Source organism: Fopius arisanus, unplaced genomic scaffold, assembly GCF_000806365.1.
Source record: "Fopius arisanus strain USDA-PBARC FA_bdor unplaced genomic scaffold, ASM80636v1 scaffold00055, whole genome shotgun sequence".
Lineage (NCBI taxonomy): Eukaryota > Metazoa > Arthropoda > Insecta > Hymenoptera > Braconidae > Fopius > Fopius arisanus.
Window position 1 is genome coordinate 71,104 of NW_011887794.1, and position 24,393 is coordinate 95,496.

At 39.7% G+C, this 24,393-nt stretch overlaps 8 protein-coding genes across 13 annotated transcripts in view; 7 read left to right on the top strand and 1 right to left on the bottom strand.

Annotated features, from left to right (window-relative positions):
- The window catches only part of LOC105268291 (uncharacterized), a 48,055-nt gene that overhangs the window by 8,982 nt on the left and 14,680 nt on the right, over window positions 1-24,393 (bottom strand). The gene's annotated exons all lie outside the window — the stretch shown is intronic.
- LOC105268171 (facilitated trehalose transporter Tret1-like) lies at window positions 1,744-3,753 on the top strand. 2 transcript variants are annotated; one of them, XM_011307492.1, is made up of 3 exons: window positions 1,744-1,874; window positions 1,950-2,108; window positions 2,183-3,753. In XM_011307492.1, exons 2-3 carry the CDS (start codon window positions 2,045-2,047, stop codon window positions 3,562-3,564), a joined length of 1,446 nt encoding a protein of 481 aa, XP_011305794.1. In that variant the 5' UTR covers window positions 1,744-1,874; window positions 1,950-2,044; the 3' UTR covers window positions 3,565-3,753. The 2 variants fall into 2 exon arrangements, with proteins under 2 accessions (XP_011305794.1, XP_011305795.1); XM_011307493.1 differs by having other exon boundaries at window positions 1,982-2,108.
- Window positions 4,255-5,793, top strand: LOC105268170 (facilitated trehalose transporter Tret1-like). The gene is made up of 2 exons (XM_011307490.1): window positions 4,255-4,342; window positions 4,399-5,793. Exons 1-2 carry the CDS (start codon window positions 4,273-4,275, stop codon window positions 5,736-5,738), a joined length of 1,410 nt encoding a protein of 469 aa, XP_011305792.1. The 5' UTR covers window positions 4,255-4,272; the 3' UTR covers window positions 5,739-5,793.
- On the top strand, window positions 6,084-8,304 carry LOC105268169 (facilitated trehalose transporter Tret1). Its single transcript, XM_011307489.1, has 2 exons — window positions 6,084-6,275; window positions 6,343-8,304. Exons 1-2 carry the CDS (start codon window positions 6,221-6,223, stop codon window positions 7,698-7,700), a joined length of 1,413 nt encoding a protein of 470 aa, XP_011305791.1. The 5' UTR covers window positions 6,084-6,220; the 3' UTR covers window positions 7,701-8,304.
- LOC105268168 (facilitated trehalose transporter Tret1) lies at window positions 8,646-10,745 on the top strand. Its single transcript, XM_011307488.1, has 2 exons — window positions 8,646-8,939; window positions 9,307-10,745. Exons 1-2 carry the CDS (start codon window positions 8,873-8,875, stop codon window positions 10,692-10,694), a joined length of 1,455 nt encoding a protein of 484 aa, XP_011305790.1. The 5' UTR covers window positions 8,646-8,872; the 3' UTR covers window positions 10,695-10,745.
- LOC105268166 (facilitated trehalose transporter Tret1) lies at window positions 11,849-14,237 on the top strand. The gene is made up of 2 exons (XM_011307487.1): window positions 11,849-12,605; window positions 12,679-14,237. The coding sequence occupies exons 1-2, from the start codon at window positions 12,536-12,538 to the stop codon at window positions 14,034-14,036; spliced, it is 1,428 nt and encodes a 475-aa protein (XP_011305789.1). The 5' UTR covers window positions 11,849-12,535; the 3' UTR covers window positions 14,037-14,237.
- On the top strand, window positions 14,414-16,009 carry LOC105268165 (facilitated trehalose transporter Tret1-2 homolog). Of its 2 annotated transcripts, none has more exons than XM_011307486.1 (2): window positions 14,414-14,549; window positions 14,637-16,009. In XM_011307486.1, the coding sequence occupies exons 1-2, from the start codon at window positions 14,480-14,482 to the stop codon at window positions 15,962-15,964; spliced, it is 1,398 nt and encodes a 465-aa protein (XP_011305788.1). In that variant the 5' UTR covers window positions 14,414-14,479; the 3' UTR covers window positions 15,965-16,009. The 2 variants fall into 2 exon arrangements, with proteins under 2 accessions (XP_011305788.1, XP_011305787.1); XM_011307485.1 differs by having other exon boundaries at window positions 14,604-16,008.
- Window positions 17,999-23,331, top strand: LOC105268164 (facilitated trehalose transporter Tret1). 4 transcript variants are annotated; one of them, XR_892306.1, is made up of 3 exons: window positions 17,999-18,371; window positions 18,451-20,978; window positions 21,132-21,222. XR_892306.1 is itself a non-coding variant. In XM_011307483.1 (3 exons), exons 1-2 carry the CDS (start codon window positions 20,921-20,923, stop codon window positions 22,442-22,444), a joined length of 1,371 nt encoding a protein of 456 aa, XP_011305785.1. In that variant the 5' UTR covers window positions 19,842-20,920; the 3' UTR covers window positions 22,445-22,458; window positions 23,081-23,331. The 4 variants fall into 4 exon arrangements, 2 of the variants coding, with proteins under 2 accessions (XP_011305785.1, XP_011305786.1); XR_892307.1 differs by lacking the exon at window positions 17,999-18,371 and adding an exon at window positions 23,081-23,331 and having other exon boundaries at window positions 19,842-20,978; window positions 21,132-23,023; XM_011307483.1 differs by lacking the exon at window positions 17,999-18,371 and adding an exon at window positions 23,081-23,331 and having other exon boundaries at window positions 19,842-20,978; window positions 21,132-22,458.

A 24,393-nucleotide genomic window follows, 5' to 3' on the forward strand; every position in this document is an offset into this window, starting at 1 on the left:
TTAATTGTGTGGATTGATTTGTCTGGGATTTTATCATTTCCTATTTTTTATTTCCGATTCGTCGAGATGACCGGTCATTTTTGAGGCGGGAAATACGAGTGGCCCGCGGAGTCTTGATTTATTGGTAAAGGTCAATGCAGAATCAATGGATGTTGATAGAAAAATGTATTCCAGTTTTATTCAGTTGATTTTTTTTTTTTGTATTTTTTAATTGAAGTCTGTCGGGCCAGAGCAAGAGGCGGGATTATCTAGATCAGTTTTCAGAGGTCGAGATTTTCCAGTTTTTTTCAGTCGATGGATAACGAGAATTTTCTGGATAGGGAAACTGGTGAGTGGAAAAATTGAAGAAAATGAAGAGTTTTGGAATGTGAGAGTGATTGGATTTTCACTGTTTTCAGTTTTTTACAGAAGCATGCAGTCGATCCTGTGGAGTTGATGATACCAACTGGAATTACAGATATTTTCTAGGGAATATATTCTTTAATTGGATTTTTTTTGCAACATTGTAGGGATGTCAGAAGTGCTATCAATATCCTACGTAAAATTATGAGTTTACCATAACTCAAAATAAACATTTTTATCTGATAACGAAGAATTGCTATAAGAATTCTTAATTTCAGTATTTTTGTGGAATTTCCAGCGCAATATTATAATAAAATTTAACAGAACCAGAATAATGGGTTTTGCGTTTTTATTTTTAAGATCGACACGACCAAAAAATAGAGATAAATCACGCGAAAATCCACGAATTGAATTGGAATTCGCTTCCTTTTTTTTAAATGTTGAAACAAGTTGAAAAATCAACAAAAAAAATCCAATTTCCCGGTGAAAGTGTGAAAACAATTCGCTTCAATTACAAATGCCTATTTCGAGTGAAGGGTAAAACGGATTAAGAATATTCTTCTATAATCGGATCCACTATTTCGACGGAATCAATTCATTTTCACGGATTTCAATGAATTAAATATTAAGATCAAGATTCGAAGTGGAGGAATCAATATTTGTGTGGATCACTTATCACTTTGAATGCCATGAATACAGAATGTAAACAAGTAGTGCAATTTTTTATTTCTCTCACTCTCAATTTCTTTAAAAAAAAATCCTGACTGGAACAATTTCCTTCTCCCCTGATTCTGGGTGCCCGATTTTTACTCGTCTCCACAAAAATAATACAATAATATTTTCACTTGGCAAATATCTGGGAAGAATATCGCTTTCTTCTTCGATCGAACATCAATTTCCGCAATCACAAAGAATTCCATAAACTGATAACGCAATTGAATTTGTTATTTTCGTATTTCATATTTCCACCGATTTAATTTCATTGAAAAAATGTAAAAATCCTATTTTAAAGAATTTTTAATGGACTGAAAAAACGACTCAATTAAAAAATTCGTTTCATTTTTTTAAATTCGCATGATTTTACACCAGAAGTTTATCTTTATGTATTTTTCAAGCCACAACTACATTCGTCAATTGTAAGTCACATGCTGAATATGAAAATATTTTTCTTTCGCATTAACAAATAGTTGAAACGAATGATAATGTGAAGTAACACATCATAAAATGTCGCTAATCGCGAGACAGCATTTGTCATATGAGTGTTTTTATTATTGATAATATAACCCGAGTCTTTTGAAAATTTCGACATCACCAGATCTTCTGGATCACGTGCTAAGAATTTAAAAGAAGTATATAAGACGTACGTCAATGTTGCATTGACAGTCCACCACAGACCGTTGTCAACCGCCGACTGAATCGCAAAGAGATGCGTACGATTTCTTCATTCACAAAAAATCGACGTGCCATTAATTACACTTGTGTTGAGACTCTGAGGTTCAATGGACACAGCAGTTTTACGAGCGCTCACCTCTGTGAGTACCTTTATCCAATTGCCAGACAGTCCCATACCGAAAAGAATTATGATAAATCGTCACCGTAAATTTCAGCCTTCCGGGGCTGAACAACATTTATTATCAAGAACCAACTGATAATATAAAAGCCAGTTAATGGCCGATATCACGAAAGGTTAAAACACGCCATCATGACCACATCATCGTCTACAAAAATTTTCAAGCTTTGGCCTCAGTGGTTGGCTGCCTGCACAAGTAATTACTCAATCATCAATTCACAAGTTCAATGAATTAACCAAAAACTTATCATTACTGATATCTGTTCATAGTTCACGTTCTAGCTCTACTAGTTGGCTTGGCGATTGGTTCTACATCACCGTTTTTGGCGAGACTGACAAGAGGAACCGAAGAAATAACAATCACCTCTGATGAAGCTTCATGGATCGCTTCGTTATTCAGTCTGACTCGTCCAATTGGTGCGATAATTGCAGCAATAATCGCACGAAGATTGGGATCCAAGAAGTCGGTGCTGCTTGGTGGGATTCCTCATGCCCTGGCTTGGACCTGTTTACTGATCAAACAATCACTTCCCTGGATCTACGCATCAAGAATAATGAGTGGATTCGGCTTGGGGATGTACTACAGTACCTTTCCTCTGTACATCGGTGAGATTGCCGATCCGAGAGTCAGAGGTGCATTGATCAGCATCATTGTCCAGGGATTGGCTATTGGAACTCTCCTGGGAAATCTGTTGGGGGCGTACGTAGAGATCGTGACGTTTGCTGTCATCAGTCTTTTAGTGACTGGACTTTTCTTCTTTCCATTCATGTTCTTTCCGGACAGTCCACTTTATCTGGTTCAAAACGGGAGGATGGAGCAGGCTGAGATGGCCCTGCAGTGGTTCAATCGCCGGAGTGATGTGAAGACTGAGTTGGAATCATTGAAGACATTCACAGGAACACAACCAAATCTGTCCTTATGGCAGTCGCTTCTCCAATTATCTACACGGTTGCATGCAAAGATCGTCGTAATTGTTCTATTCATCTACATCTTCATGCAGATGGCTGGTCTCTTCACCATTGGACTCTACATGGAGATTCTTCTGACCAGCTCTCTTCGAGTTGATGTAATCACACCGTCTCTGGTTGTCGTAATCGCAGGATTAGTTGCAATAGTCTCTAGTTTAATCTCAATGTACACTAATGATTACTTTGGGCGACGAATCATGCTTGCTGCTTCCTGCATTGGAGTCTCCGTCAATTTGTCCCTGCTAGGGATCAATTCCTTGCTGATTAGGAATGGCTTCGGTGATCCCATCTTGCAGTGGTTGAGCATCAGTGGAATGATGATGTACCAGTTTTTTATTTATATGGGAATGCTGCCGATCTCCAATTGTCTGATGGCGGAATTATTTCCTCCGCAGCTCCGGGAAATCGGTCCTTGCCTGGCGAATATCACTTCGGGTGTCTTTGCATTTCTCATGAGCAAAAGTTATCAACCGCTGCTAGACGCGACATCCACGGAATTCATGTTCTGGTTCTACGCACTCGTCGCTTTTGGCATGTTGATATTTACGATAGCTGCTATTCCGGAAACTAAAGGTAAATCCCTTCAGGAGATTCAGCGGATGTTGAGGGGTGTGTGTGCATCGGAAAATAATGGGTCTCCCGATAAATCACAGAAAGAGGAAGTGGACAGCACCAGAATGTGAACATATTGTCATATTGCAATGAATGAACATTCTAAATGAACAAATAGTCGGATCTGTCTATTGAAAACCCGCGGAAATGAATTCTAGTCTCACGTTTTGAGGAAATCCAATGTATCTTCGCGTGCTCCATGATCTATCCTGAGCCGTTTTTGGATAACAAAGGGATCTCAGGATAGAATGGAATGACGAAATTACGATGCATTATTTTATACAATATATATAATAATTATTGCACACAAGATCACTCCCCACTGTAATTTCCTATCAATACTCCATCGTTCACGCACAAATTCGAATCGAGTCGATTGGAGGTTAAAACAATTAATTATTCAAGTAGCAGTTCATCCCCATGAAAGAGACATGTTTTGACTTCGCTTCTTCAAACCTAATCAGTGGATCAATCGATCTTATTGAAAATCGCTGATGACACATTTCGCGTTGGCACTGAGTGCAGAGAATCAATCAAGGTTTGGAGCATTTATTCTACAAAAACCATTTATTTCCCTGAAAAACTTGACATTGGCTCGCAATACTTGCATGTCTGACCACATGCAAGATAACTTCGCGATAAGGTACCATTATTTATTTTTAAAGTGTCGAAATAACTGGTATAAGCAGGATTCTCACTCAATTACTCAGGGAGCACCAATGAAAGAGACCGTCAGTTGCGCTGGTCAGATTCACCGATTCTGATTTCAATTGTCCAACATGGAGGAGATCAAAATGAGAACGGACAAACCATCGAAACTCTGGTCCCAGTGGCTAGCCGCACTATCTCGTAAGTAATTTCAAGTCTGAAGACTGAGCGATTAATGATGTTCGTTGACGTTGCAGTTCATCTTCTTGCTGTTCTGGATGGACTGGTGGCAGGATGGACATCTCCATACCTAGCCAAATTGACAAATGGAACTGAATCATTGACAATCACTAATAATCAAGCGTCGTGGATCGCCTCGCTGTATCTTTCATCGCAGCCTATTGGCTCGATATTTGCTGCTGTGATAGTTCGCACTATTGGAACGAAAAAAGCTGTTCTTTTCGCTGGGATTCCTCATGCCCTTGGATGGATGTGTTTCTTAATCAGCGAGTCAGTTCCGGCTATTTACACCGCACGGATATTCGGTGGTTCGGGATTTGGAATTTATTACAGTACTTTTCCACTTTATATCGGTGAAATTGCTGATCCGAAGATCAGAGGTGCTCTCGTTGGAGTCGTTGCTCAGGGCACGGGCATCGGATATCTGATTGGGAATTTCTTGGGGGCATATTTGCCGATGAGGACCTTCGCCGTTATAGGACTCACCATGTCCATCATTTACATGCTGTCTTTCTTCTTGATTCCGGATAGCTCTCATTATTTAATCAAGAGAAATAAACTCACAGAAGCTGAAAAATCACTTAAGTGGTACAATCGGAAGAAAGACGTCAAGTCTGAATTGGATGCGTTGATAACGTACATTGGAAAAACCGAGAAATTCTCTCTCAAAGCGGTGGCCAGGAAATTTTTATCTCCGCTCAACCGAAAACTGTTAATAATTATTATTGGTATTAACCTCTTCATGCATCTCAGTGGTGTTTACGTAATCGCAATGTACCTCGAAATTCTTCTGACCACTTTGAAAATCAATGTCATAGCACCGTCAGTAGTTGTGATTGGTGTTGGAGTTGTTGCAATTATTGGCGGTCTTGTGACGACGTACACGAATGATTACTTCGGAAGACGAACAATGCTCGCAGTTTCTGCCCTCGGGGTATCTGTGAATTTTTTTCTGATAGGCATCGATTTTCTGCTGATGACACAGGGTTACAATATTTCAAATTATCAGATAATCATCATTGCCGAATTTATGCTGTACATATTCTTCTTGAATATCGGACTAGCCAATATTCCCTGTTGTCTTTTGAGTGAAATTTTTCCAACTGAACTCAAAGAGTTCGGCTCCTGCACGGTTAGTGTTGTCAGTGCATTCGCTGCTTTTCTTGCCGGCAAAAGCTATCAGCCAATACTGGACGGTACATCCGAAGAATTCGTATTCTTTCTCTCAGCCTTTGCATTATTATTCATGTTCATCTACACGATTACTGTAGTTCCAGAGACTAAAGGCAAATCACTCCGAGAAATTCAAGAGATGTTGATGAATAAAAGCGAGCGAATCGAGAAAATCGAAGATTAATCATCCACAAGGACAATCAAAACGAATAGTAGATGTACTGAATATTGTACATGATCAATTATATTTTTTAATTACAGAAATTGTACTACAGTGCGCAGTTATTTATTATAATAAACAATAGAAATGATTTCTATGCCGTCTTCACAGCTGAATTTTGTCCTCATATTCCGAATTTTCTCTTTAAATCCAAAAAATTTTCACACAGCTCTTCACCACACACGATCCCTAATACCATTCACGATAACGAAACATCATTAATTGTCACTAATCGTTTGAAGCGCCACATGTATTTTGCCTGGTGTTTATAACTCGTATAAGCAAGAACCGCGCGTTTAGCATATTCACTTATGTAGTGATCGCCGGTGTGGATAAAGCAATTGAACGATCAATGAGTTACAATCACGTCAACAGTCTCTCCCATAATTGATCATAATCAATGAAATTCCCACAATTGTTTAAATCATCGTGAAAAATCAGGTGACATGATAAAAGGAGATAAGCCAAAAGTCTGGCCACAATGGATTGCTGCAGCGATAGGTGAGTGATTTTTGGTGATTTTTATTTTTAAATCTCAATTATTAATTCACCGAGTCATTATTTCCAGTGTACATTCTTTCTATGCTGACTGGTCTAGTGGCTGGCTGGACATCACCATACCTAGCCAAATTAACGACAGGCTCTGAAACCCTGACCATCACGAACGACGAAGGATCATGGATCGCTTCCTTGTTCCACCTCTCCCGGCCCATCGGCTCCATAATAGGAGCAGTGACAGTTCACAAATTTGGCACCAAACACACGGTTTTCATCGCTGGATTTCCATTCGGAATCGCCTGGATTTTCTTCCTCATCAGGGAATCAGTCCCGTGGATTTACGCATCAAGAGTGTCCAGTGGTGTGGCCATGGGTCTGTACCTGGGTGCATTCCCTCTGTACATCGGTGAAATAGGAAATCCTAAAATTCGAGGTGCACTTGTCGGTCTAGTCTCCTACGGTTCAGCAATTGGATATCTAATGGGCAATCTACTGGGTGCATACATCAGTATGAGAAATTTTTCTATTATCAATCTCGTGCTGAGCATCTTCTTCTTGGTTTCCTTTTTATATTTTCCGAGTACAGCGCACTATTTCGTTAAGAAAAATAATATGGATGAGGCGGAGAAGTCATTGAAGTGGTACAATCGTCAGAGGGATGTGGCCATTGAGCTGGAGTCGTTGAAGATGTACATCGGGAAGCCCCAGAAATTGACCCTGAAGGAGTCATTCAAGCAATGGACAACACCTCTCAATCGGAAAACATTGTTCATGGTGATCTGCGTTTATCTCTTCATGCAACTCAGTGGTCTGTACACAATTGCGATGTACTTAGAAATACTCTTGACAAAACTAAAAATTGATGTTATAGCTCCATCATTAGTTGTTGTAGCTATAGGTATTGTTGCAATAATTGGGGGTTGTGTTGCTATTTACACGAATGATCATTGCGGAAGACGAACGATGCTAGCTGCATCCACGTTAGGAGTCTCCATAAATTTTGCACTCATAGGAGTGAATTATCTTCTCGCTGGGCATGGGTATGATCTTGACAATTATCAGTGGTACATTATCGCGGAATTTATGGCGTACATATTTTTCCTCAATATCGGGCTCACGCACATTCCCAATTGTCTCTTGAGTGAGATATTCTCACCGGAGCTCAAGGAAATTGGTACATGCATTGTAAATATTGTTTGCGCTTGTTCGGCATTCCTCGCGAGCAAAAGTTATCAGCCCCTTCTGGATGCCACATCCGAGGAATTCATATTCTTCTTCTATGCCTTTCTCGTATTCTTAATGTTTCTTTATACTATAATAGTTATTCCGGAGACGAAGGGCAAGTCTCTTCAAGAAATTCAGGACATGCTGATGAAGAGGGACAAAACAGTGGAGCCTGTGCAAATTTATCGGACTACTAATGATTGATAAAGATTTATCGTTATTCGGTGGATGATCATTTTTAATGTGGAGGATTAATATCTCGTGGTTTTTCTCGTTGGGACGAGTGATTAGTCGTGATTTATGATAGTGTCGTGGGAAGTGATTCTTCCGGCATTGAAAGTCAGTCATTTTGTGGAAATAATTAAATTATGACATTCTTTAAACGTCTATTATTTCTATCCTTGAACATCTATTTCGCAAAACATTAGCCAGTAAATATTTCTGGAAGAATAACATGTGTGTCATGCTCAGCACCGCTGCAATTTTTTTTTTTTCAATACTAGTGTTTTGTTAAACATCCGTGCAATAAGTCGTAATTTCGTTGCCAGATTGTCTTGAATTTATTATAAAACTCGTCTGTTCAAGCGGATTTTTTTCCTCTATCCATAAATTATAGAATCATCTGCCATTCTATCAGACAATTTATATTCAGAAAAATATCATTCATTGTTGGGAAAATGATTCTCATTAATTCAATCGTCCCGTTAACCACTGAAATTAATACCCGAGTCCAGAGATAATGTGACAGGGAAATATTATGTACAATCATCAAGATAAAATAAAATAAAAATGTTGTAAAATCCTTCAACTTTGTAATTCATGGCTTCATTAATTGCCAATGATTTATTCTCGATACTTGATTATCGATAAAGGCATGATCCTCTTTTGGATTAATTCCCATAATTACAGGAGTTATTATTTATTTAAATGTTATTAATATTACGAGTTATTTATTGTCGATAAAACCATCATTTCCTTTGGATTAGATTCTCGTTATTATTTTGTTTATCCAGAGAACGGGAGTAGTAGGGATCAGCGCAAAGAGAACGTGTGCATTAATTCCAAAAAAAAAAAAAGTCACGAGGTAGTGTTTTTGCAGTGACATCCTGCAATAAATACCGGGTAGCACGTACGTCTCGGATGCATCCGTCAAGGTGACGAGAAAGTAATATGATTCACACTTAAGATGTCAAACGTGATCCTGCACTTGTGTCTGTACTCAGTCACTAGTTCAATCATGAGGTGAGAGCGCTTCTGTATCCCCGACTGTGATTATCAGTGGTAACGACACACCACGCGCACGTGTCAATACCATATCGCGAGGTTAGAAGCCATTGTGATGTTCAGTATTTAATATCTCGATCAGATGAATTGAGATGACATCCACAGAGATCGCACGTTCATCATCAAAAATTTGGACACAATGGCTTGCGGCATTGACAAGTAAGTCAAATTCCAAAACAACTCCATTCCTAATTCGCCTCTACGCCTTTAATCTCCTCGACTTTCTGAATAATATCAAACAATACTTTATGTTCTCTTACGGAATTCCAGGCTTTTCGTTTCCTTTAAATCCCTTTCCAAAATCCCTCAAGTCTCTAACCTATGTACCCAGTACCTAATAAGTAAGAAATTACGTGCAATCCACCATTTTCTCTTCGGTTCAACCCATATCCCTCTCCGCTATTTTCTCCTCCTTTCTCTTTTCCTTCTCACCATTTCTCGCCCCTCCTTTAGATCCCTCTCGACTCTCCTCCAACTCGTGCAACGACTTTCTGAATAATCTTATCTTATCTTATCAATCTCTCAGTTCACATATTTGCGCTCCTGTGTGGACTGGTGGGTGGATGGACATCGCCTTATCTAGCAAAATTGACGAAGGGCGCTGAATCCCTGACTGTAACCAACGACGAGGCATCCTGGATAGCATCCTTGCTGCACCTGTCTCGACCCGTGGGTTCCATCTTCGCAGCAGCAGTGGTCCACAAATTTGGATCAAAAAAAGCAGTTCTCCTCGGTGGAATTCCGTTCAGCATCGCCTGGGCATTTTTCCTCGTGGAGACATCAGTTCCCTGGATCTACGCATCAAGGATAGCCGGTGGTCTAGCTATGGGAATATATCTGAGCGCATTTCCCCTGTACATCGGTGAAATAGGACATCCGAAAATCAGAGGTGCCCTTATCGCTCTAGTAGCCCAGGGTTCCGCCATTGGTTATCTCATGGGCAATCTCATGGGTGCCTATTCAGATATGAGAACATTTGCCATCATAAATCTCATCCTCAGTATCATTTATCTGTTTTCATTCTCATTTTTTCCGGACAGCCCTCATTACTTCGTTAAGAATAACAGAATGAAGGAGGCAGAGAGATCACTCAGGTGGTACAATCGACAGAATAATGTCAGGGATGAGCTTGAATCGTTAAAAATTTACATGGAGACGACGCAAGTGTTGTCGTTCAAGCAGTCATTGCAGCAATTGATAACTCCCCTCAACAGGAGAATATTGATGATGGTTGTCAGTGTTTATCTGTTCATGCAGCTCAGTGGCATCAACACAGTTGCGATGTACCAGGAAATACTCTTAACAACTCTCAAGATTGACGTCATAGCACCGTCACTCGTCGTTGTGTGCGTCGGTGTAGTTGCAATTATTGGAAATTTCATGGCAATTTACACGAATGATCACTTCGGTAGACGATCCATGCTCGCTGTTTCCACACTAGGAGTAGCCATCAACTTTGCACTTATAGGAATACATTACCTGTTCTTCAATCTTGATTATGACGTATCGAATGTTCAATGGCTGGTAATAGTTGAGTTTATGATGTACATATTCTTCCTCAATATCGGTCTCACCCATATTCCCAGTTGTCTCTTGAGTGAAATATTTTCACCGGAGCTCAAAGAAATTGGATCATGTATAGCTAATATTGTTTGCGCTTCATCAGCATTTGCCGCGAGCAAAAGCTATCAGCCTCTCTTAGATGCCACATCCGAAGAATTTGTCTTCTTCTTTTATGCCATTCTTGTGTTTTTTATGTTTATTTATACGATTATGGTGATACCGGAGACAAAAGGTAAGTCACTTCAGGAGATTCAGGAGATGCTGATGAAAAAAGGCACGCAAAGGTTCAAAGCGGAAATTCCACCGCTTGAGAACAACGCTAATGATGCGTCTAGACCGTTAAACTCATGAATTGTTATCGTAATTGTATGTGATAAATAAAATGCCGGTTAGAAAAAATAATTTCACTTGTTGTTTATGTAATACTGTTATTTATATCGGGAATCGTTGGTGTTCGAGGAATTGCCAGAATCAACCGGTTTTTATTTGTATTATGAAGTTTTCCTCACTGCTACTCTTATCGCGTATTAAACGAGCAAGGACGTCTCAACAACCTTTCAATTACAACTTGTCGGCTATGTCGAATGATACAACTAGTAGTACTATAAAATCGTACGGTCATGCACATGTGGTTAACCACCAAGATATAATCCATTATGCAGTCTCAAGGCACGAGTGGGTGACAGAATAATTTTATAGGTCTTGGAAATCCATCTCGGCGTGAAAATTCATTATCATTCTCCTTTCTAAATAAAAATGCAGCTGCAAACGTTGCGAATAATCGATTCACCGTAACTGTATTTTTTTTTTCACTCAGTTTTTAGAAAATATATTGCAAATGAAGGGAGATGGCGATATTTTTATTGATACCTTTTTTGTAGCTATCATGTTTATCTATTAAAAGTGATTTCACTAAAATATCGGTATTTCTCTTCCTTTTGGAGATATTAGGAAAAAACTGGTGTAAAAAAATTCACACGCCGACGGGTGTGCAAAAAAAATTATTTCTTTTCATGGATTATGATTATTTAGTTAATTAATTCATATTGATAAAAATTTGCACAGGGTATATATCTGACACAGTTAATCGCTGAGCGAAATCCATGTTTCAATTTTTATCTCATGTCGCACTAATAAATTCAATTGGCAGAAACGATTGTTTTCACGTTTATGTAAGCTGGTGATATCAGGCGCCTCATCAACCACAATGTCTTAATTATCTCCCAATAAAATAAAGAAGTACCATCATTTCTGGTGGCATACGGTAATGAGTAATGAATTAATCATTCCCGTTCTATTACGTTTTTCTCTCCCATCACGACATCGATAATTAACAAATACATTCATTGTTGTGTATTATTCAAATGCTCAATCGATTTCTACAATTTCCTCGACTTATTTCGACTTCATCGATGAATAATACAAACTAGAATCTCGGAGTGAGTCATACTGAAAAAGCACAAAATGGGGAGAAATAATATCTAACGATTCAGAAGATTGTCAAGAGTTCAGCGAGGCGTTGCAATAAACAATTGCAGTATGAGCAAAAAAAATTAAATTTCATGGGGAATCGATTAGTTGTTTCGAAGAAAGTGCATATCCGTGAAAAAATAACAATATATTCTGCGTTAAATATTTTTCAAGTTAAAAAACGAATAAAATAAAATAAAAAAGAGATAAAAAATAGAATTAAAAGTTGAAAAAGGGGTTTTTTTTTTAAATAAACAACTGTGCTCAATGAACATAGATATCTATGGAAAAATAATATTAAGTGACACGCGTCAACTGATGCTGCGACAATGATTAAAATTATAAGAATTGAGCATTAAAATAATATTTTAACGCACGTTTTGAATATCGTGGAATGAAATAAACAGTTATCTATCCAGAATAATAGTGAGATATTAGCCACCACGTGCTGTCGATCATCGACTCCGTTAGATCTATATATTCTTCTCTGATATATACCATAAAATGGTTTATCCATACGCATGTGCATAAATAACACGTGCATTGGACAACAATTGGCGAATGGTGGGGTGGCATATCACCGTGCGATGGTTCTTTAATAACTGACACTCAAGTCCATAAAGCCGGGACAATAATAACTGCGAAATTAGGAACTGGTTGAATAAGACACCCGTGCTAATTCCATTGTGAGAAGTCTCAAATTTCTCCTGATCGAATAAATCATGATGACAATGGAAGCGACAGCGAAAAACAAATCCAAAGTATGGTCGCAGTGGCTAGCTGCATCGACACGTGAGTCACTTATCATAGTCATTTGCTGACAGGTATTTTTATCGCATTAGACAATTTGTACGTCACATTGCAGTGCATGTCCTTGCTATTCTGGATGGACTGGTGGGTGGATGGACTTCGCCTTATCTGACGAAATTGACAACAGGTGCGGAAGCGGTAAAAATTACAAATGACGAGGCATCATGGATTGCTACACTTTACCTATCATGCCAGCCCCTGGGTTCAATCGTAGCAGCAGTGATTGTTCACAATATGGGGGCAAAAAAGGCAGCATTGTTTGCTGGTGTTCCCCACGCCCTGGGCTGGTCCTGTTTCCTGATAAACGAGTCAGTTTCTTCGATCTACACTGCTAGAGTGCTCTGTAGCTGTGGATTAGGAATGTACTTCAGTACTTTTCCACTTTACATCGGTGAAATTGGTAGTCCAAAGATCAGAGGTGCTCTGACAAGTTTTGTCGGCCAGGGTGGTGGCATTGGATATCTCCTTGGTAATTTGCTGGGTGCATATCTGCCGATGAGGAGCTTCGCTCTCGTAGGGCTTACCCTGAGTATAATTTTCATGCTGTCATTCTTTTTCCTTCCGGATAGCTCACACTATTTGGTGAAGATCAACAAGATAAAGAAAGCGGAGAAATCTCTCAAGTGGTACAGTCGGCAGACCGACGTAAGGAGCGAACTCGATGCGTTGATAGAGTACATAGGAACACCCCAGAAATCATCTTTATCCCACAAAGAGAAGCTCAAACTTATTTTAACACCGTTGAATCGAAAACTTTTGATGATTGTCCTTGGTATTCATGGTTTTGTATATCTCAGCGGAGCATATGTAATTCCAATGTACATGGAAATTCTCCTGACAACCCTGAAAATAGACGTAATGGCACCGTCTGACGTTGTGATATGTGTAGCAATAGTTGCAGTAATTGGAGGTTTCGTGACAACATACACAAATGATCATTTTGGAAGGCGAACAATGCTGGCAGTTGCTGCTCTAGGAGTTTCCATCAGTTTCATTCTCATCGGTATAAATTTTCTCCTGCTCCGACATGGTCACAATGTCTCAAATTTCCAATGGCTGATTATCGCCGAATTCATGATGTACCTATTTTTTGTTAATGTCGGATTGACCAATATTCCATGCTGCATCGTGGGGGAAATATTTCCCTCTGAGCTCAAAGGGCTTGGCTCATGCCTGTCGAATATTGTTAGCGCTTTAGCAGCAACTGTCGCGAGCAAAGGCTATCAGCCTGTTTTAGATCGGACATCTGAGGAATTTATATTCTTCTTCAATGCATCTATTTTATTTGCTCTCTTCATTTATGCGATTGCTGTAGTTCCAGAGACAAAGGGTCAGTCGCTCCAAGAAATTCAGAATATGTTCAAGAAAAAAAGTGAACGAAGATTAATGAAGGATTGGACCATTGAGGTCTAAAAATTCATTGTAGATGATTATTTTGTTATATATTTGTAATAAGTATGACCGAAGAAATGTAAATATCAAGTTGTTTTGTATTGTCTAGATATGTATGTATGAAAAACGAACTGCTTCACTCCAATCGTTTGAAAATATTATTCGTCGATTGGATTATCATCATTACAATACTTGATGAACAATAAAATTCGTCACCTTTCATTACTGATATACGAATCAAGGATAACAGGCACCAGTTGTGCTATTATCAATGACGCATTTGACAATAAATTGAAGAAATATCTTCTGACTTCTTCAGGAACACTCACATGCAAAGGAATTATTAATTTCTAAGGCTTTACGCAGCCGCATCGTGAATCCGTCTTCAGCGACTTGCTGATCAATTTTATTTAGTGCCGTGCCTTGTGAGGAGCTACATGATCTTATGAACCAGGTGAACCACCATGACATCAGCGAAAATAACCATTGCGCCAAATCCAAAAGTTTGGCCTCAATGGCTCGCAGCATCAATAAGTAAGTGATTCACCAGGAAAAAGTCATTATCAAAAGTAATCCCTCGTATTCCAGTCCATATACTGGCCGTTCTTTCTGGTCTGATAGGTGGATGGACTTCTCCGTATCTTGCAAAATTGACGAGGGGGACTGAATCGTTGACCATCACCAATGACGAAGCATCATGGATTGCATCTCTGTCTCATTCGTCACAACCACTTGGTTCCACAATTGCAGCAGCACTAATTTACAAATTCGGGGCGAAAAACGCTGTGTTGCTCGGTGGAGTTCCTTACGCTCTTGTCTGGTGCTGCTTTCTGATTGACGAATCCGTCCCTTGGATCTACGCATCAAAGGTATTCAGTGGTGTTGCATTTGGAATGTTTGCTGGGAGTTTTCCACTGTACATCGGAGAAATAGCTAATCCAAACATCAGAGGTGCCCTGATTGGCCTTGTCTCTGAAGGAAAAGCCATTGGGTACTTACTAGGGACTCTCCTTGGGGCATACCTAAACATGGAAACCTTCGCAATCATAAGTCTCATACTGACTGCGATCTTTTTGTTGTCCTTTTCGTTATTCCCGAACAGTCCACATCACCTCATCAAGAGGAACAGAATAGAAGAAGCTGGGGAATCCTTGAAGTGGTACAATCGCCAAGATGATGTGACAGGTGAGTTGGAAGAATTGAGCGGATACATGAAGAAATCGCAGGAATTGACTCTCATCGAATCCTTCAGGAGTCTGTCAAAACCGCTGAATAGAAAGACCTTCTTCACGATTGTCTCCATTCACGTCTTCATTCACTTCAGTGGCATCTACACGATTCCGATGTACCTCGAAATACTTCTCACAACTCTCAAAACTGATGTCATAGCTCCATCTCTGGTTGTGGTATGTGTCGCTGTAGTCGCCATTCCATCGGGACTAATTTCCATCTACACGAATGATCAATTTGGAAGACGAACAATGCTAGCTGTGTCTTCTCTGGGGGCTTCTGTTAATTTTGCTCTGATAGGTGTTAACTTCCTGCTAGTCAAGCGAGGATACGACAGCTCATGTCTCCAATGGCTGGCGATTTCCGAGATTATGATGTACGCATTCTTCGTACACATCGGACTCGCCCAAATTCCTAGTTGCCTTTTGGGCGAGATCTTTTCACCGGAATTGAAGGAAATTGGGTCCTGCATTGTAAATATTCTTTGCGCTTTTGCGGCATTCGTAGCTAGTAGGAGCTATCAGCTTTTGCTGGATGTCACGTCCGAGGAATTCATGTTCTTCTTCTACGCAGTTCTGATTCTTATGATCTTCTTTTATACGATGGCTGTAGTTCCTGAGACTAAAGGCAAGTCCCTTCAGGAGATTCAGGAGATACTGAAGGAAAAGAGTGAGTGGATTCCGAGTGGACCGAGTCAAAAGTCAGAAAGCAGCGAATGAGTTCCATTATTTTAAATTTCTTAGGCTGTCCAATTGTAAAATTAATTGTGAAATTTTTGAATAAATTGTATTTTTTCCGGTTTTCCTGGAGATCTTGTCTTATCATTCGGAGAGCATTAGGCATAATTGTGCGTTAATTAAAAATTCAGAGGTCATCAGGATTTCCCAGAAAAATGTGGAAAAATGGTTGCCGCTGACGAAACCGGTTTCAATATTGCGAAAATGATAATGCTAAGCGATTGATAATAATTGGAAAAGAATATTACAGGTTAAACTAGTATTCGACAACACCAGTGCACGTTATCGCCACAGTTTTCTATTTTTTATTTATGACAGACAAAATTTATGGGTATTCAAGAGTTTTCTACGTGAAATTTTCATTCCCAGGGAAAATCGGAATGGAAATTGAGAGATCCGATCGATTTTTCATTTAATAGAAATTTCCGAAATGAGGATCGACGAATTGACAGAAAAATGGTAAACAGTAACGAAAATATAATATCTGCACTCGTCGTTCCAGTCAAGGTTGAGGTATTATGGAGTGTAGATTGCGTTATCACACGTGTCTACGATAAGTCAAAACGTAAATAATTCCGGAGGCAATCTTTCATTCTCCAAATCTTGAGCAGGTGCTTACAGTCAGTGAACCCGACTTGAGGAAATTTCTTCCAGAAATAATCACGGATGTTCGATCGAAATATAATAAGACCTTTTGCGCAAAACTCCACGGAGACAAATATTCAATAAAAATTACGGAACATTTCGTGTAATCTACCAGTGAGAATCGCTTTCAGGGAATAAATCTGGAAATTTCAGTAAATTTTCGGGTTCTGTCACCGAAAAAATACGTCACGTAATTTTTTTGGAAGTTTTAAAATCGACCGAAACAAGACTCATTATGCCTCAGAGCATAAAAATTCTTGGATGTTCAAGATTTTTTGCGGAACGCTCCAGAAAAATTACGTAACATGCCGTAAAAATTCCGTCACGGTAACTCATGGCTAGCCATGATGCGTCGGGTGGATGAATAATTTATATGGAACAAATCGTAGAATTTATGTGATGATTGCTTCGCTTACAAATTACGTGAAATGACCCGTCATTTTTCTGGAATATTTCTCTCCGTGTGATTTCCTCAAATCCAATATCATATTGTTCTTCAGATAGTACACTCGACTCCTATATTGTCTCGACAACCGAAAATATCACTATTCCAAAGAAACTCCACAAATCACGAAAATATCTTAACAAGTATTCAAAGCTTGTGATAATAAATCATGTTTACTCGCCTTCCGCGGGGGTGAGTAAATGTTCGCATGTATTCTGTTAAGAATTACGACTTGAAGAGCTTGTTAGTCCCGAGTAAATAACAGCAATCAGATTTTTACCGCCATCTCTTGCTTTTCCGACTAGTTAACGAGTAAGTAATCAAATTGTTTATATCTTAAAACATGTTTATAGAAAATTCTATAAAAACGTTTTTATTTCGCCAATCCCAAGGGCCTATCCATGACAGAAAAATTTTTGTTCAAATTGTATTCTTCCACGTTGATTTTTCTCATCAGATCACGATTCATTCGATTTTTCTGAAACTCGAGAAAAAGTCAAGAAAAAATAATCATTGTAGCCTATCCCTTCCCCGCAATTATTACAAATTAATTCCGTTTTCCTCAGTGCGTAACTCCATAATTTTATGGTAACTCGATGATGTACGGTGCGTGCCAGAATTACGCCTCTGGCCTTGACAATCCCATTAGATCATCAATATAATCAAATAAATAAACCAATAAAATAAACCCGCACCAAATCCACTCGTAATCAAAAGTGTGGCAGCCAGTACACGTCATGTACTTCAATAATCTCTGAACTGTAATCACAAGCCACTTCTCCGGATCTTATCACTACCCATTAGAGTACCCCCATATTTACTCAATACTTTATCTCTAAGACATCATTCTGATAAAAAAAAATGAAGCGATATCAGTTCATTACACTATCAGCGACAATAATGAAGACCAAAGAGACGGAAATAACCAATCGCACATTGAAGTTCACGGTTCCTGATTTCCATCATGAGACCGAAATTAAAATTCAATTCCATATATTTTCAAATTTAAATATTTGCTGCATTCCATCTAGATCCAATCCGTCAACTATAGCTGCCCGCTTTTCAAAACGATAGGTGTGTTGACTAATGACGTATTGTCACGCCAATTGATTACTCAACTGCATGATCAAGCGGATTTGCCTAATAAAATGTCCAGTGGAGGAATTCAGTCATTGCCGCGAAGAGCAACCGGGCAGACGCTCTTAAGACCGATAATCTGGGTGAGTATGAACGATTCATCAAAGATATCACCGAGTCCAAGTGGAAAAGTCTGGCCGCAATGGATTGCATCATTGATAAGTGAGTTATCATTGATCAATTATTATATCATTAATTCTGAATGAAAATTCCACCAGAAGCAATCAATTATCCATTGCAGTTCACATATTGTCCCTCCTGGTTGGGCTAGTCAGCGGCTGGACATCACCATTCCTAGCTAAATTAACTAAAGGAACTGAAACCCTGATGATCACAGAGGACGAGGCATCCTGGATCGCTTCCCTGTTCAGTATAACTCGCACAGTTGGTGCCATATTTGCAGCAGTGATTGTTCACAAATTTGGGGCTAAAAAAGCTGTCCTCTTCAACGGAATCCCTCATGCCCTGGCATGGCTCTGCTTTCTCATCAAGGAGTCGGTACCCTGGATCTACACCGCAAGACTCCTCAGTGGTTTTGCTGTTGGAATGTACTACAGCACATTTCCACTTTACGTGGGAGAGATTGCCGATCCTAAAATCCGAGGTACTCTGATCAGCGTGATTACTCAGGGAATAGTCATCGGAACTCTCCTCGGGAATTTAATTGGGGCGTACGTTAGCATGACGACATTTGCTCTCATAAGTATCGCCATGACTGCTGCATTTTTCTTTGGATTTATCGTTTTTCCGGACAGCCCTCATTACTTGGTTAGGGAAAATCGGATTGATGCCGCTAGAAAATCTCTCCAGTTTTACAATCGTAAACACGATGTTACCGCAGAACTGGAATCTCTGAAGCTGTTCACAGGACAGGAAGTCAAATTGTCAATGAAGGAGACGTTCAAACAGCTGTTTTCACCGACGAATAGAAAAATTGTGGTGATCGTGAACAGTGTTTACATCTTTCTGCAATTGAGTGGTCTCTACACAATCACTCTTTACATGGAGATCATCTTGACTGATCTCGGGGTCAAGGTCATTGCCCCATCTTTAATTGTCGTGTGTGTGGGACTTGTTGGATTTGGCGCGGGATTGATTTCAATGTACACCAATGATCGAGCTGGCAGACGAACAATGCTGGCTGTCTCCAGTGCTGGAGCCGCTGTAACATTATTTCTTCTCGGTCTCAATCATCAGCTGCTGGACATGAATTACGACAGTTCGACTCTCCAGTATTTGAGCATCAGTGCTATCATTTTTTATCAGTTCTTCATGTGCATTGGAATTCTTACCATTCCCAGTTGTCTCATGAGCGAAATGTTTCCACCTCAGCTCAAGGAAATTGGCACGTGCATGGCTAATGTAATCTCCGCATTTTTTGCCTTCATCGTTAGCAAAAGTTATCAGCCCCTGCTGGATGTTACTTCCAAAAAATTTGTCCTTTGGCTGTACGCTCTTCTGGTCTTCGCTATGTTTGTTTATACAATTATGGCAGTTCCGGAGACCAAAGGGAAATCTTTGCAGGAGATTCAGGAAATGTTCAGTGGAAAGAAAAAAGACGTCAAGGACACCTATACAGTTGACAAACTCAGTAATTCTGTGCGTGAAGATTTCAGTAGCACCAGGATGTGATACGAGGGAATTGGAAAGTCGGAATTAAATCAGTACTTGTTGAAAATGTAATGGCATTTTCTACGAAATGACGTGTGAGCTTTTTTTTTTGTCGTGGGACAATTATAAATGATGTGCATAAGTCATGACTGGGATATGTCTGATAAATTAGCCGAATGGAAATGAAACGGAACTGTAAAAATCTAGTGAATAGCGAGTGGAAGGTTTAATCTGCTTTCGCAGAATCGAAAATAACAATCAGGAATGGATCTTGAGGTTCAAGCGATTTATTTCGTCTCTGTGCTATCAATCGCATGTGTTGACGTACTTAATGTGTTTTTTTTTTCTTGATTGCTCAATGTGGGAGTGGAAGTATGTACTCTTCTGATTATCCCATGAAAAAGCAGTGAGCACTGGAATTTTTTATCGCTATCGCGGCCGCACATGGGCTCCGATGTTTGCCCTCGAGATCATCAGCTGTTCAATACCCTGATGCCTTAATAAATGACAGCGGGGGAACGACGGGAATTTCAATTTCAATCTTCAATTTTATCGGAAGAACTAGATATTACAAAAATCAAATCCCTACGAATGTGTGAAAAATTGAAAAAACAATTAATAAACGATTTTTTTTTCCCCACAAAATGTCATAATTTCGACAAATAATTTCCCCTTCACTCTCAATTCTAAAAAAAAATCAGTGTAAGTCCATTATTTAATGACTAAATTATCGAAAGGAGAGCAGTCGAAAAATTTAATTAGCTGTTTATCTATAAAATTGCGCAACTCGTTGGATTTTCCCTGAGTGTCAAATACTAATTCAGATGTGTTTATATTTGTGATCAAACAATGAGACGACTGTTTTCGGTGAATATAGAGTTTCCTCGTTCTTTAATTCCCCGTCTGTTATCGCATGCCCGAGTGTCAAGACAATCGCTTTGACAGTCTTCCCTCGAATCAGATAGTGTCAGCGTGACATAAATTGGGGACAATCCAGAGGCCCATCACGGGAAAGAGGAAATCGTTTTCATCGAAGACGGGTGACCTCAACGTCGGGGATACGTCAAGGAGATTTATTCTCCATCGAGAACTGCTGTGCGATGATCGAGATGAAGAGAATAAATTCTCTGTGGCCACAATGGCTTTCCACACTAGCAGGTAATAATTATTACCACAATTAGTAATTATATACATCATATCTAATTAATTGGCATCATGAAGACCCCTCGGAACAATTGATATTATAATTATCTGATTGATTTTATTTGATTTCTTCAATTCCCCAGTTTAATACGCAGAAATAATTTTCAGTGACAGTATCTCTCCTGCAAATTGGCTGCATCTGCACGTGGAGTTCTCCATACATCCCAAAATTGACCTCAAAAAATTCAACTCTTCCTATGACCCTGAACGAGGCATCCTGGATCGCATCAATAATGAACGTGGGGCGAACATTGGGAGCTGTATTCGGAGGTGGATCAGTTTACATATTCGGCAGCAAAACGAGTCTTCTGATCACATGCCTACCGACTGCTGCCTGCTGGATTCTCACAGCCCTAGCTCAATCGATTGTCTGGTTATTCCTGGGAAGAGTCCTAGCTGGAATCGGCATGGGTATGGCCTTCAGCTGTTTTCCATTGTACATCGGTGAGATAGCGGATCCGAGGATCAGAGGATCGCTGATAAGCGCAGCGATGATCGGCATCCCCACGGGAAGTCTCTTGACCAGTATAATTGGAGCTCATCTGGATCTCGAGACATCGAGTATCATCTTCCTGGTGTTGTCCTTGATAGCGATCGTCATGTTCCTCTGTCTCCCGGAATCCCCACACCATCTGATGCGTGGGGATGTCCAAAGGGTGAAAGCTGCCATCGCCTGGTACGACAGGGGCTGCGACGTCGACAGGGTCTACTCGTCGTTGAAGACGTACGTAGAGACCTCCAACTCTCAGGGCTTCCTCGAGAAGACCCGAGAGTTCAAACGAGTCGAACTGAGAAAAGCTCTCTACATCGTTCTCATGCTCTTCATGTACATGCAGATGAGCGGACTCACGACGATCGTCTTCTACATGGAGATGATCCTCCGTGACGCTAAATCCACGATAATTGATCCATCGATGACTGTCATCATGGTGTCAGCTGTAACTGTCATTGCCATCGGTATCTCTACGTATCTCATTGAATTGCTCGGACGTCGTGGTCTCCTCATCGTCTCGAGTGTTGGAACGGCAATTGGTCTTGCCGTTCTTGAAATTCATTTTACATTTCTTGATAATGGCCATGATCCAATAAAACTCCAAGCATTGCCAATAGCTTCACTCGTTATTTTTCAGTTGAGTGCATTCACCGGAATGATGACTGTACCAAGTACAGTATTGAGCGAGATATTTCCACCAGCTATAAAGTGCGTGGCTGCTTGTGCTGCTAGTGTTGTCGGTGCTTTATTCGCATTTATTACCACTAAGACATTTCAACCCCTCGTTGACGTTATCGGACAAAAGTACGTCTACTGGATTTATATCGTCAGTATTTTGACTGCCGTACCATTTGCCATCTTATGGATGCCCGAAACAAAAGGCAAATCCTTGCAGCAGATTCAGGAAGAAATAACAATGAATAAGTGAATACGCGATGATCGGTAATTACAGTGTATCCATTCGATCATGAATGATAACCGTTTGCCATTGATTTTAGTCAGACGCTCTCATTCATTTTAAAATTTTTTTTTTTCTCTCGGGGACTAATCGGTGCAATTGACAATAACGCAATCAATTTTTTTTTTCGTGCCACATTTGTTTGAGAGATTCGCCGGAGAGTTGGAGAAGTTAATTGTGGAAGGGTAATTGCACTTCGTTGAGATTTAGAATGTACCATCGGCAATTGAATTTACTTTCTTTACGGCATTGGAGTAACGAGATTCAGACGAAACTAGCGGAATTGCAATTCGATTTTTAAAGAGTAAAGATACGTTTCATTTTTTATTCCACCGTTCACTTAATGTCCGCGCAATGTTTACAAATCTTTCATCAAGACAGAATAATTAATTACAATAGCATCAAAAGGGCGATAACCGTCACTCTTTTATCTCAAAAAATAAACGAATGCCAATGGCAATTGCAATTGCGCAACGATAAATTCACAAGCGTCATACTCGCGATCTCAGATTATTTTGTTGGAATGAAAAAATGGAATTTCATGGACATGTGAGTATTTTATTTATACGAAATGTGGAATTGTAATTGATTTCGTCATTGTTCTAGGTGGAAAAGGGGATAAATTCCTGATTGTGAAATAGCAAGATGCATTCGTCAATGATATGCATTGAATGCGGTCAAATTTTCCAATCTGCCATAGACAGTAGGAAAGTTCAAACCATGCGTCATGGCTGAGTTGAGCTGAAATACGACATTGGTTGGTGGCCAAATCGTGTATATACAAGGATAGAGGATTGCTGTGACCTAAATTTTCTAGGAGTTACTTCCGGTAATCCACAACGGCTCTTATCGATCTACAGAGACGTCGGCTTAACGGTTAACCTCAGTTATTTCAACATCGCGTATTTGGAATAGAAAAAAAAAAGTCTCGCATAAGGAGGGAGGATGTTGAAGGGTAGTTTGCGAGTGTTTAGACACTTCAGGAGGAATTTTCAACAGGAAAGCTGGGATTAGCTTGGACTAATGCACTGCCCTCAATGAGTCAATGGATTTCACCGGATTATACCCCCCAAAAATATTTTTCCATGAGCCATTTCGCTGGTAGATTCAACTATTTCCGCGAATTCAATTCAATCAAGCATTAAGCGCAGGAAATTCTGTAAATCACGATTGTTATACACAATAATTTCTTCATTCCTTTCGTCGTACATAATATTTTATTGAAGGAAAACTTTAGGCATATTGATCTGCAACTATCAGCGCGAAAACTAATTAATAACCGATAATTTATTAAAATAAGATTGTGAGTTTGATTAGGTTTAAAAAATAGTGATGGTTTGTAATTTTGGAAATTTTTTGGAATTGAGTAAAACTGAGAAGGGGAGTCAAGGGGAATTATTTTCTTCTTCACAAATGATCATACCCCATCCCCCTTCCCCAAAGGTATTCCAACAATATCAGAGACTCGGCCAAGTAATAGTTATGAATTGAAATTCACCTGAGGGTGAAAGTAATGACATAACGAGGGCGATATGAAATGGAAGAGGACAGGGAGGGGTTTCCGGTGTACGCTTTGAACTCGAACCCCTCCCTTGTGCGAGTTTTGGGGCATGGGACTCGAGAACTGAGACCACTTGTGCCCTCGAGTGCTTTGCTCGTCTACAACTCACTTCTGGGTACTCAATTAACGCGTAACTTTCCTTTAAACCCTTCATGAATATCACCACTGTGTGCATCAAAAGAAGAATGAAGTAGATATCACAGTATTCGACTCGCTCAAGGTAATTGGTTATCATGTATTTTTTTTATAAAAACACTGTCTGACCCGTAGTTGGTGAATTTACCTCGTGGAATCTCAGAAAAATCGCGGGAAACTAGACGGAAATTATTGCGCGTTGTGCGCGAATTTCAGTTTTCAA

Excerpts from the sequence above, each read along its gene's own strand:
- LOC105268171 (XM_011307492.1), top strand. The coding sequence starts at position 2,045 with ATGACCACATCATCGTCTACAAAAATTTTCAAGCTTTGGCCTCAGTGG. Across the intron at positions 2,109-2,182 it reads GTGGTTGGCTGCCTGCACAA|TTCACGTTCTAGCTCTACTA; the intron begins GTAATTACTCAA and ends ATCTGTTCATAG.
- LOC105268170 (XM_011307490.1), top strand. The coding sequence starts at position 4,273 with ATGGAGGAGATCAAAATGAGAACGGACAAACCATCGAAACTCTGGTCC. Across the intron at positions 4,343-4,398 it reads GTGGCTAGCCGCACTATCTC|TTCATCTTCTTGCTGTTCTG; the intron begins GTAAGTAATTTC and ends TTGACGTTGCAG.
- LOC105268169 (XM_011307489.1), top strand. The coding sequence starts at position 6,221 with ATGATAAAAGGAGATAAGCCAAAAGTCTGGCCACAATGGATTGCTGCA. Across the intron at positions 6,276-6,342 it reads ATGGATTGCTGCAGCGATAG|TGTACATTCTTTCTATGCTG; the intron begins GTGAGTGATTTT and ends CATTATTTCCAG.
- LOC105268168 (XM_011307488.1), top strand. The coding sequence starts at position 8,873 with ATGACATCCACAGAGATCGCACGTTCATCATCAAAAATTTGGACACAA. Across the intron at positions 8,940-9,306 it reads ATGGCTTGCGGCATTGACAA|TTCACATATTTGCGCTCCTG; the intron begins GTAAGTCAAATT and ends TCAATCTCTCAG.
- LOC105268166 (XM_011307487.1), top strand. The coding sequence starts at position 12,536 with ATGATGACAATGGAAGCGACAGCGAAAAACAAATCCAAAGTATGGTCG. Across the intron at positions 12,606-12,678 it reads GTGGCTAGCTGCATCGACAC|TGCATGTCCTTGCTATTCTG; the intron begins GTGAGTCACTTA and ends GTCACATTGCAG.
- LOC105268165 (XM_011307485.1), top strand. The coding sequence starts at position 14,480 with ATGACATCAGCGAAAATAACCATTGCGCCAAATCCAAAAGTTTGGCCT. Across the intron at positions 14,550-14,603 it reads ATGGCTCGCAGCATCAATAA|TCCATATACTGGCCGTTCTT; the intron begins GTAAGTGATTCA and ends CTCGTATTCCAG.
- LOC105268164 (XM_011307483.1), top strand. The coding sequence starts at position 20,921 with ATGATCGAGATGAAGAGAATAAATTCTCTGTGGCCACAATGGCTTTCC. Across the intron at positions 20,979-21,131 it reads ATGGCTTTCCACACTAGCAG|TGACAGTATCTCTCCTGCAA; the intron begins GTAATAATTATT and ends AATAATTTTCAG.